The sequence below is a fragment of the Camellia sinensis genome, chromosome 13, assembly GCF_055761805.1.
Source record: "Camellia sinensis isolate YWXY chromosome 13, ASM5576180v1, whole genome shotgun sequence".
Taxonomy (NCBI): Eukaryota; Viridiplantae; Streptophyta; class Magnoliopsida; order Ericales; family Theaceae; genus Camellia; species Camellia sinensis.
In genome coordinates, this window is record NC_138973.1 from 135841931 (window position 1) to 135854576 (window position 12646).

Here is a 12646-nt window from a genome sequence, read left to right on the forward strand (position 1 = left end):
AAAGGGGGGTGTGAATTGAATTGAATTGAATTGAATTTGAAAAAAACAAGAGTTTGAAAATGTGGGGGATTGAACCCTCTCTCCTATGGAAAGGAGTGTATTACCATTTGAACTACCTCCCAGCTTGTCTTATATTTTGATTACAAAACAATTTTATGTAAAAGCATGTTTGTGAACCACGTTTTTTGAAAAAAAAAATTTATTTAAAAGTGTAGTTAGAAGCAGCGCTTTCTGTATAAATCGAATTTCCTTAAAAACGTGATTTGTAACCACACTTTTAAGATTTTACAAATTTTTTGCAGTTGGGCTACAAAAACGGTGAAAGCGTGATTTCTAACCACGTTTTAGCCTAGTTTGAGATTTCCGTCCAAACTAGACCTAGGGTAGGAAATAAGTGGCTATTTTACCTTAATTTGGAAAAAGCCCCAATTTGAGGTGGTCTACAAGAAATCAACTTTTTTGGGTTTCCTAATGGTATTGTTCTCCAACTAGCAAAATTATGGTCCGGATGCTATGTGCGTATTCGCTTTCTAGTCACTGTAATCAACTAGATGGCCACGGCAAGCTAACTGGCTTCCCATCCATGGAGAACAACACTGTCAACTTGAATACAAAGCTAGTAAACTTGAGTTATATAATTAGAAGATCATGAACAAATAGCATTTTTATTAGGGCAAGTGATAGCATAGAGGTCACATGTCTCTAAAAATATTCATAACAAATAAAAGAGTTATGGCTCAAAATGGAAAATAAGTATTGCATACATTCACAGAGCTATTTCCTCCTCGCTGCAATTGTGTATATCAGAGACGCTTTCTGGATCCATCTGCAAGAGGTACTTGTTCAATGACAGTGCGGAGATGATTCTTCTCAAGCTTTCTCCTACGCTTGGTCCTTCCCCTGCATGACCACAACTCGCACAGTGAAGAACTTAATCATTAAAGTTCAACAAAACATCTGTGCATGACAAAAATATCATTTACAAGTTCTTCTCCATTCTGCTAATCTAAAAGGTGCTGCCTCGCAAGATTCTACGCTTTCCTCCAGTGGCGGAGCCAGAAAATTTGTTTAGAAGGGACTTATTAATTACAACTTCAAATTTTTTTTCTCATAATCAATAACAAAAGATTATAATTTTTTAAATTAATATTAAGCACAAAATCTTAAATATTTAATATAAAAAGTTTTAAATTTTTTTTTGACAATTAACCTTATGAAATATCATAATTGGAAATATGATATTACTTGCCCAGTGTTTTTTAAGCAATGCAAAAAGTCTTGTATGCCTTATGATAGATTATATAATAATATATAAATAATAGTGACATCACGTCATCATCAATATATGGTATCATTAATCGGGGTAGCAAAGTAACACATGAACAGTTAATCCCACTTGTCAAATATAATTAACAATTCAATAATTTCACATTTTTGTAAGAAGATTTAACTATGTTTACATGTAAATGATAATTTGGTATCACTATTGCATTGAATTATTTTTACAAATTTTTCATATATAATAATGTGATTTGTTATAGTTTCTTCATTTTCAATTAAAACAACCACCATTATTTTCGTAATTTGAAAAAAGCCATTAAGAAATCATTCTAAATGTTATTTCTATATAAATTTTTTATTTGTTAATTATTTTTCTATATACACAAAAAAAAAAAATTAAAAAAAAAAAATTTCGAGTCAGAGAACATTTTTACCTTAGTTTTCTGTGTAGGCATATATCTAGCTACTACAATAGCGTAACTTCTTGAGATTCATTAAGTTATGGGACAGTACTCTGTGATGAGATCAAATATAAAGTGAACAACACTTTATTAACCTAATAATCTCTACAAAAAAATAAATAGCTTTTCGAGAAACCTACCTTAATTTCATACTCAATAATTAAGAATAATCTATTAAATAAAATAGTGAAATTTTTAGAAATTTCTCTTAGAATATTGACTATTAGAACATATAAAAAAAATGAAAATTATTTATACAAAACTAGTAACTTTAATTTATCAAAATAAAGAAAGGATTAGTAACCTTGCATGATTCACTTTAGATATAAACACATTTTTTGTGAAAATTTCATCACCCTTAAAATATATGCTTATGTCCTATTTTTCATGTGGAAAATTATAATTTTGTAAACAAACTTTTAAGGTCAAGAAAATTATAAGAACATATTATTATTCTATTAAACAATAATTTTTTAACCTCCCATGATTATTAATTATTAGATGGTCGATTGTACAGTCAGATTCATAGTACTTTCCATCAAAATGATATTAATTCCAAATGGAAGAAACCAGTAAGAGACTTCTTCACATCAATATACTTCCAAATTAGAATAACCTCTTAGTAGATGCTTCCAGGAAAATATATTCGCTATTTCCATTATAACAAATAGCAAGACAGTAAAGTGTACTCACCAGTACTGATTGTGTAGTGTGAAAGAGTCAGTTGGCACTCTTTTTCCATCATCATTGCGATTCCAGTGGTAGACCGCACGCGCTCTATTCTTTATCTCTAATGTGGAATGTCCATAACTGGCTTCTCGGAATGCAGAATAATCGGGTTGGGGATCTCTAAACCTACAAAACCAATGCAAACAAATATGGAACGTTTGTCATGCAGTGAAACTGTTAAGTTATCAATTTTCCCAAAAGCCTAAGCTATTAGCAAATGGGACTAACAATGTATATCAAGCTATCTAACACCCTCCTTCACGTGCAACCCCGTCTTGCACGTGGAGAGGCAAACAAAGGAGCAAACAGCCAAACAAAGAGGGAGAAACCAAACGGGACAGAATAACAAATGCTAATGGAGAAACTTGAACCCAAGACCTCTCTCAACCAAAGCTCTGATACCATGTTACGTTACCAATTTTTCCAAAAGTCTAAGCTATTAGGAAATGGGCCCAACAATATATATCAAGTTATCTAATAGAAACAGGAGAGAGTTAATTGTCGCTTGCCAACAAATTGGTGAAACTTGGTTTATCATCTTACCATCACAACAAGGGCAAGAGAAATCTTTTACATGATGCAACTAAACTTACCTCCCAGCAAGGCCTTCTTGATTTCCTCCATCTCCAACAGTAATGTAAACAGGAGCTGAATTGTCAGCTACAGGATAACGATCACCATTTGATACATTGTAGTGGATGTTGGAAATGCGGTACTGGAAGTAAGAAAGAAGATTTTCTTTAGGCTTCGTTTGATCAGGATGAAAGTGGTGGAAAGCGAGGAAAAAGAAAAAAAAATTGATTTTTTTCCTGGGTTTGTTTAGCATGAAAGTGGAGGAAACTACAACAAAGTTAGTTTTCATGCACAACCTATATTAGGATGGTAACTACGTTTTTAATTTCTTGCAAAAAAAACACAGAAAAACACAAGAAAAGTTAAATTTATCCATGCAAAATTTTCACTATCTTTTTCTTGCAAAATTTTTTATCCTAATCAAACGCTTGCAAGAAAATATATTTTCCATTTCATTCCTTTTCTCACACTTCAATTTCTACTACTTTCACTTTCCACTACTTCTTTCTTTCTAATTAAACAGAGCCTTATAGTTTCTTTCTAATTCAACATAGCCTTATAGACCTCACCTTCAACAAATGAGTAGACATACTACATGAATGGAGCAGTCATACTTAAATATGTAAATGGAAGAATGCACAGAAATCTAGTGTCAACATAACCGGACTATCATGTGGCATGCTTCAAATTCTCTTTTTGTTTTTGCTCAGACATTTTTTCCATTCTTAAATGAGCCACTAATGCATTTGTTTCTTGAAATTTCACCCAAAATATTGAAATTCTGAGACTGAGTCGCAGTTGCATCCTAAACTAGTTGACAGTTTAAACTTCAGACAAAAAGGTCCAAAATCCAAGTATCAAAAACATACAAAAATATTCTTTCCTGATGCAGATGGGAAAATGAAATCCCCATCATCCAGCTCTTATTGTTGCCAAATAGAAGTACATTAGGCAAAAAAGGCAAGCCATTTGACTTTGAAATTAAGAATAGCATTTGAAGTCATTAGATTGAAAGCAGTTTCTTATCAGACAACATCCAGAAATGTACAGCCCCAGGAAGACAACAAAGATAAATACAGATTCTTAATAACAGAATTATAAAAGTAGGACAAAGGTTTGATTCACTCAAGCTCTTTATATTTTGAACAAATATATTACTATATGAAATTAGTTGTCTAAAAATAAATACTATTAACTATTGTACCATATTAATGAATTTATAGCATCTCTAGTACTGAATTTCCATTTTTCTGTTATCAAAGAATAGCACAAGTTTTTCGTAATTTTGCAACCTCAACTAAAAAATGTTAAATGTCAGGGCCATTGATCTGTGCACCATTTACGTAAAGGGTTTTATAGGTGTTTATGAGTTTTAAGGCTTGTAGCCGGTGGTGTTCATCTAACAAATCTTCATCAACAGGCTCGAACTTCTGTCCTTCCTAACATATACGCAAATTGTCGTATTATTGAACAAGGGAATGCATTAGCACAAACAATTTCATTCAGCATTGCTTCATCTTATCCTTGCTTCAACCATGGTTTTTTTGTTTCTTTTTATTTTTCTTCTTTTTTTTTTCTTTTTTTTTTTTTTTGTGTGTGTGTGTGTGTGTGTGTGTGGATAAGTCCATTGTATATAACATTTTCCAAAAAAAAAAATTCATTCTTGGGATCATAAGATCTTTGAGAGGATCAAAACTCACATTCTATTCATGCATGTGTGAAGCACTAATTTAACTGCAAGATGCACACATCCAAGTTTTTGAAGTGTAATATATTTAAAAGCAAAGATTTAAGTATCACCAACTAAAAAACAGAAAAAAAACTGCAAAATAAAAGATTTGCACTGAAAGAGCAGTCATGTTGTACCCTATTCATTACCTTAAATTTACAGTCCATATTAATTATAGATCATGAAAAGGCAGCCTGAAAATAATTCAGTTTGCAAAATAAAATCCAGCATAATCTTGAATGAAATGCAAATAATGGTCAACATTGTCTTCTATAGAATATAGCCATACTCAGGAATAATAAGAGACAAAAAACTATCTATGTACTGTCTGCAGCACTATGTAATGCAAAAGACAGTCTTTTCCACGTGTAAAATGTGTAACTTGCATTTCTATGTAAAGAAGCTTCCTTTAGAATCACAAGAGTCAAATCATGCCTTTTATTATATGTTTATTTTGCAATGCAACAGAGATTTAGACCCAGACATTCAGGTTCAGAACCCAACCAGATATCAACTACTTTATTTGGGCAGTAGCCATGTCCTCAAATATGAACAGAAAAAAGTTACGAGTAAAGGTAAAAGTCAAAACTCATTTTCTTCAAATTCAGATTTTGAAAACTAAACAAAAGGAACTTTCATTTTGCTAATTAAAATAATCAAAACCGTGTTAATTGGCTAAGGACATGATTGCTATTGAGGTATGGAAGCAATTTAAAGGTTACTGAGGGAGCTGATTAGATGACAGTGGAGGCTACAGAGGACATGCCCAGACAGACAGACCACGAATTTTTAATCTACAGCAATATTTCAATAATGAATTAAATTTAGCTTTCAATCTTCTAATATTATAATTTTTCTTATTTTTGGTCTCAGAAGGAAAGAAGAAAAAGAAGACAGATTAATTAGAAACATACTGATCTTTCATAAGCATGGACATGGCCAGCAAAGACTACATCAACTTTGTAATGGACAAACCAACTCTCGAAGACAGCCCTCATGCTTTCACCCTCCATGAAGTGGCCTTCATTGCTATTGTAGATTGGGACATGCATAATTACAATAAGCCAAGGTGTCTTCTTCCTGTCAACCCTTTCAAATTCATCCCTGAGCCACATCCATTGAGGAGTATATTTCACTGTCGAAAGGGACCTAAGCCAAAATTAAGAAATACAGAAGCAAGAACATTCTTTGCTATTCTAAGAGAGAACATGAATCAATTACTTTTGCAAATTAAAGCCTCAATATTAGATTTCGAAAGAGAAAAGTTGACATGTCAAAAAGATCAAAAATAAAATTCATGCATTGCCAAAAGAATGGAATGCAACTTCTTTGAGTCTGTCCCCGACTAATAATCCAACAAGCACGAGGGCTTATAGGCCAATAGCTTGCTGTAATGTGCTTTATAAGACCATTTCTAAAGTTTTGGCTGAGAGGATTCAACCTGTTCTCCCTTTAATTGTTGAAATCTGCTTTCATCAAAGGGAGGAGCATCGCAGATAATATTCTGTTGATGCAGGAGCCTGTGAGATACTATCATAGGGAAGATTTATTCCCCGGGTGTGCTATAAAGATTGATCTCATGAAAACATACGATCCTGTTGACTGGGACTTCCTTTTGATGTTTATGGAGGTTTGTGAGTTCCCTGCTCAGTTTATCAGTTGGATTACGTATATCTACTGCTAGGTATTCAGTCGTTATAAATGGAGCTTAGGAAGGCTATTTCTCGGGGAAGAGGGGTTTCAGACAAGGGGACCCTATCTCCTCTTACCTATTCCTGTTGATAATGGAAGGTTTTTCGGCTCTATTTAATTGGCAAACTGATCAAGGAGTTTTCAGTTTTCATCCTAAATGCTCTGAATTGAACATATCTCATTTGGCTTTTGCTGATAATCTCTTCATTTTATCCAAGGCTGATAAACAGTCTTCTAAAGTAATCAAAGATACTATAAATGAGTTCTCCTGTAATGACCAGGTACATTTGAACTTTAATTATTGTATTAGAAACCTAGATAACTTAGAATAATTAATATAAGAGTTATTTACACGAAGATCCCCTAAACTTTTAAGAAGTATCACTTTGATCTCCTAAACTATAAAAGCATACAATTGACCCAATAAACTATTGAGAACTATCACTTTGTCCCTTAAACTATAGAAGTGAACAAATGGACCCCTCTAAACTATTGGCGTGTCAATTTGTAGCCTTCTATAGTTTAGTGGTTCTATTTGTACGCTTTTATAGTTTAGGGAGCAATGTCTCAATAGTTTAGGGGGGTCAATTTGTACGTTTTTATACTTTAGGGGATCAAAGTGATACTTCTCAATAGTTTAGGGGGTCTTTGTGTAAATAACCCATAATATAGTCCCTAGTGGTGTCCTGGTACTTCAGTTTAGACCTTCGTCGATTAACTTTTTTGCACAATCGATCGTCTCGGTTTGTGTGCATCGATTCTCGAGCTGAGTTGGGATTCGGGAGATGGACTCTCTGAACCTAATATTAGATGTTAATATAGTTTTATTTCTCTGTGTGGAGATATTCTAGTGAATTGGGAATTTTATATAATAATGCTTCTAGTATTATTAGAGTCTTATTTTATGATTATTTTTATGTTTTCTAGAATTTTTAGGCCAAGGGTACTTTGGTAATTTTTTATTATCGTTGTCATGGGTTGTAAGGGTTGCCCATGGGCCATCTTGGGGGTGAAGTTATTTAATTAAGTTTTACTTATATTTCTTATTTAATCTTAAATTAATTTTGGAAGTCTAAGGTTGCGTTTGGTTTAATTTTGAAATTGTGATTCTCGTTTTGGAATTGTGATATGAGTGAGGAATTGTGAGTTGTGTTTTGAAAAGAGAAAATTTGTTTGGTTATGAGTTTTGAAAAAAGTTATAGAATTTTGAGTTGTATTTTGAATTTTTGGATTTATTTTTTTTAAATATTAAAAAATGTTTAAGAAAATTTTATTTTTTTATTTTAAATATATAATTTTTTTTAAAATATTTTTTTATTTTAAACATTTTATTTTATTTTGTAAATATTTTAATTTTTAATTTTAATATTTTAAACTCAAAACACAACTTCACACTCAAATCGTAACCAAACACATAACTTAAAACTCAATTCAAAAATTATTTTCGAAACTCATAACCAAACACATAACTCAAAACTCCATACTACTTTCAAAACTATACACTCAAACCATAACCAACACATAACAAAAAAATTAAAATATTTATAAAATAAAATAAAATATTTAAAATAAAAAATAAAAAACATATTTAAAATAAAAAAAATAATTTTTTAAAAATTTTTTAATATTAAAAAATATAGCACATAAATGTATGAAATATAGTGCACATTAAAATAAATAAATAAATATTTAAAATATAAAATATTTACCGTAAGAAAATAAAATTAAGAAAAATTTTAACTATTTAAAAAAAATAAATAAATCTAAAAAATTTCAAAATACAACTCAAAACTCATAACCAAACAAATTCTCTTTTTAAAACTCAATTCAAAACTCATAACTCAACACGACTTCATACTCAAATCATGATTCTAAAAATATTTTTAAATAACAAAATAAAAAAATATTTTTTTGAATTTTTTCTTTTAAAATAGAGTTTTGAAAAGAGTTTGGTTTTGAGTTTTGAAAAAAGTTTTGAATTGAGTTTTGAATTGTGTGTTTGGTTATGAGTTATGAAATTAATTTTTGAATTGAGTTTTGAGTAATTTTGAGTTGTGTGTTTGGTTATGAATTTTAAAAAGTGATTTGAAAATTTTGCTTTTCGAATCATGATTCCAAAAGCAAACCAAACACAGCATAAGATTTTATAATAGTTTCCTTTTTCGGTTCTAATTGGTTTAGGAAGTCTCTAAAGTTTATATAATTCAATAGAGTTGATATTTTATAAAAATTTGAGGGTTTGGAAGATTCTTTATGGATTGTGTGATGCAATCAAACCCTATGTGTGATGCCTAAGGGATTCTATGAGTGATTCCTAGATTCATTTTGTTCTCTTCTTTCTTTTTTCTTTTTTGTTTCAATTTACTATTCTCGGATTACTATTCACAGCCCTCTAAAAGTGCACTTTTCAACCTCAAAACTCCATCCAATCACCCTCAAATCAACCCTAATCCCTTCCCCTACCCATTAGCCTTCAATGTAACCCTTGAAACCCTAAATGACTCAATGTTCAGGCCATCAAATAACCTCAGTTTTCAAAATCCAGTGATGTCCCTACTTGTCCTGCATCAGTTTGATATCAAAGCTTAAGGTTTCGCCATGATGTTTTCATATTGTAGGAGATCCAATACAAGTGGATTGCCTTGGGATGTAGGTAAAGCACTTCTTAGAGAAAATATTCGCCTAAGGGATCTTCAAGATGATTTTCTTGATCAACTATATGCTCTTGATCAGGGTGATATGCATGTGGTTGATTAGACAAGAAAATTCAAGGAATTATTTATCTAGTCTTGTAGTAGTAGAAAGCAAATGGATGTTTATTAAACTAAACCAAATCTTAAGTTTCATTAAACGGGGTCGGTTGCATGAATCCTTTTCTTCACTCGACTCTATTCAAGGCCATTTTGTTAGTCAAATTAAAGAGGTTCATATCTCTATTTACTACACTAGCTCATGTCAATTTAGGTTTGCCTCTTCCCCTAACGCTTCCATCTACTGTCACTGTCTCGCATCTCTTCACTACTGCCTCTGTTGGTCTCCGTTATATAGGACTAAACTATCTTAATATATTCTCTCTCAACTTATCTTCCATCGGTACTACTCTTATCCATTCTCAAATATACTCATTCCTAACTCTATCTCTTCTAGTCTTGTCACACATCCATCATCCATCTCAGTAACACTCATTTTATCTACATGTTGTTTCTTAGTTGCCCAACATTCCGATCCATGCAACATTGCTCGTCTAATAGCCGTTCCATATAACTTTCCTTTTACGCTAGTGGATATTCGTTTATCGCATAGTACTCTAGACGCACTCCGCCACTTACGCCACCGCGCCTTAATTCTATAGATTACATCTGCTCTAATCTCCCCAACCATTGTGATAATTGATTCTAAATAACAAAACTGTTCACTCTTAGATAGTTCTCGGTTCTTAATCTTCATTTCTTCTCTACTTCCATTGTTATTGTTACTGTTACTGTTACTAAAATTACACTCCATGTATTCTGTCTTAGTTCTGCTTATCCTAAATCCTTCAGATTCAAGTGCTTCTGTCAAAGTCTCAAACTTAGTGTTAACTCCTCTAGTCTCATCCACTAATATGATATCATCTGCAAAAAGTATACACCGCGGCATATCATTCTGAATATTTCTCATAAACACATCTATAATTAAAGCAAAAAGATGAGAACTTAAAGTTGATCCTTGGGATAACCCTATAGTAATTGAAAATCCACTTGTCTCTCTAACAGGCGATCTAATAATGATCACCACACCTTCATACATATCTCTAATCACATCAATGTAACCTTTTTTGTCACCCCTTTCTTCTCTAACACCCACCAGATTATATTTTGAAGCACTCTATCCTATGCTTTCTCAAGATCGATAAAAAACCATATGAATATCTTTTTTCTTTTCTCTATACTTTCTATTACTCTCCTTAAAAGATAGATCGCTTCCATTGTTGACCTACCAGACATAAACCCAAATTGATTCTTTGACACCTCTGTTATATCTCGCAATCAACGTTCAATCACTCTCTCCCACACTTTCATCATATGACACATAAGCTTAATTCATCTATAGTTATTGTAGTGTTGGACATTTTCTTTATTCTTATAGGTTGACACTAAAATACTTCACTAGCATTTTCCTAGTCAACAAAATCTTACTAAATAACTTAGTTAACCAAGCAACCCTCTTCTTACCCAAACATTTCCAAGCTTCAATAGGGATATCATTGGGTCCTAAAGCCTTATTCAATTTCTTCTTCTTAAGTGCAATCTCCACTTCAAAGTTTATAATCCTACAATAGATCCTATAGTCCTGGTTTTCTTTATTACTGTCTACTTCTTCCCTTTTGACCTACCTCCGTGTTCCTCATTTAACAACTTTTCAAAATAGTTCTTCCACCTATCCTTAATCTCTTCATCCTCCACCAACACCTTCGAGTCCTTACTCTTGATGCACTTAACCTGATTACAATCTCTTGTTCTCCTTTCTCTTATCTTAGCAAGTTTGTATATCTTCTTCTCTCCCTCATTACTATCTAGTCTAGTGTATAGGTCATCACAGGCTTTCAACTTAATCTTCCTCACTACTTTTTTTATCTCTTTATTAGCCAATCTGTAACTCTTAAGGCTTTCCTCAATTCTATCATTCTGCCACTTTTTAAAGCACTATTTTTTTGTCTTTACTATCGCTTGAACCTCCTCTCTCCACCACCAAGGTTTCCTAAAGTTAGGTTCCTCTCCTTTCGACTCTCCAAGAAATAAAAGAAATTGTCATTCCTTATGCTCTCGAGAGCAATGAATCAAAAAGAGCAATTGCTGGTCTACAACACATAATACCTTTACAGGTCATGACATTGCAATCCAAGGTCTCCAATGTCTTTGCTGCAATCATGATGTGTGAAGAGTCCAAAAGTGAATCAAAAGATGACCTTGTATTGGGAAAAGAGGTTAAAAAGCAAGAGATTGAGGAGGTTGTTGGGAATATCAAAAAAAACTTTACAAAAACAGATTTGGATCAATTCAAGGATGTGTTTTCTATGCCAACTGACTATGTTATTCTAGAAAAATTTAGTGGCAAGATTGAAGAGATCAATCTCTCATTATTTTTGTTGCTATTTCCAATGAAAAAAAGTGACATCAACTTGAAGATTTTAGTGTGAAGCCATGGATACAATTTCAAAGCTTGTGGATTATACTCTAATACTTCAAAACTCGAGATCGAGATTTTTCCAACCAAGGGAGAATGATGCAGAATATAAGAAGCTGAAGGAAGGTTAAATCCAAAGAAGGGACGATATTTGGACACTTGCACGATTTCAAAGAGATCTTGATAGGAATTTTATATAATAATGTTTCTAGTATTATTAGAGTCTTATTTTATGGTTATTTTTATGTTTTCTAGAATTTTTAAGCCAAGGATATTTGGTAATTTTCATTATTGTTGTCATGGGTTGTAGGGGTTGACCGTGGGTCATCTTGGGGGTCAAATTATTTAATTGAGTTTTATTTATGTTTCTTATTTGGCCTTAAATTAATTTTCGAAGTCTAAGATTTTATAATAGTTTCCTTTTTTTGGTCTAGTTGGTTTAGGAAGCCTCTAAAATCTATATAAAGTCATGTAATACTTTTAATTCAATAGAGTTGATATTTTATAAAAATCTGAGTTTGGAAGATTCTTTATGGATTGTGTGATGCAATCAAACCCTAGGTGTGATGCCTAAGGGATTCTAGGAGTGATTCCTAGATTTATCTTCTTCTCTTCTTTCTTTTTTCTTTTTTGTTTCAATTTACTGTTTACAGCCCTCTAAAAGTGCACTTTTCAACCTCAAAACTCTATCCAATCATCCTCAAATCAACCCTAATCCCTTCCCCTACCTATTAGCCTTCAATTTAACCCTTGAAACCCTAAATTACTCACTGTTTAGGCCATCAAATAGCCTCTGTTTTCAAAATCCAGCACTGTCCTTACTTGTCCTGCATCATGGACCCTTTGATCACATGTTTAATTAAGGGGTTGACTAGGGATTGAAGGAATCTCCTTATATACACTTATACACACTTTTAGAGAGAGAAAAACACCCATTTCTGCAGAATTTCAGCAGTGCTTCCTCCTTTTCTCTCTCATTTTTCTCTCCAAACTTCCATTGTTTCCTCTTAAAACC

The 12646-nt window shown here is 32.4% G+C and overlaps 1 protein-coding gene across 1 annotated transcript in view; it reads right to left on the reverse strand.

Moving 5' to 3' along the window:
* Positions 1-649: 649 nt before the first annotated feature.
* Positions 650-12646, reverse strand: part of PAP26 (purple acid phosphatase 26) — a 52287-nt gene continuing 40290 nt past the window's right edge. The window contains exons 7-10 of the mRNA XM_028205938.2: positions 5688-5908; positions 3065-3186; positions 2436-2597; positions 650-900 (exon numbers count right to left, since the gene is read on the reverse strand). Of these exons, the coding sequence (XP_028061739.2) occupies positions 804-900; positions 2436-2597; positions 3065-3186; positions 5688-5908 (602 nt within the window). The 3' untranslated portion in view covers positions 650-803. The remainder of the gene's footprint in view (positions 901-2435; positions 2598-3064; positions 3187-5687; positions 5909-12646) is intronic.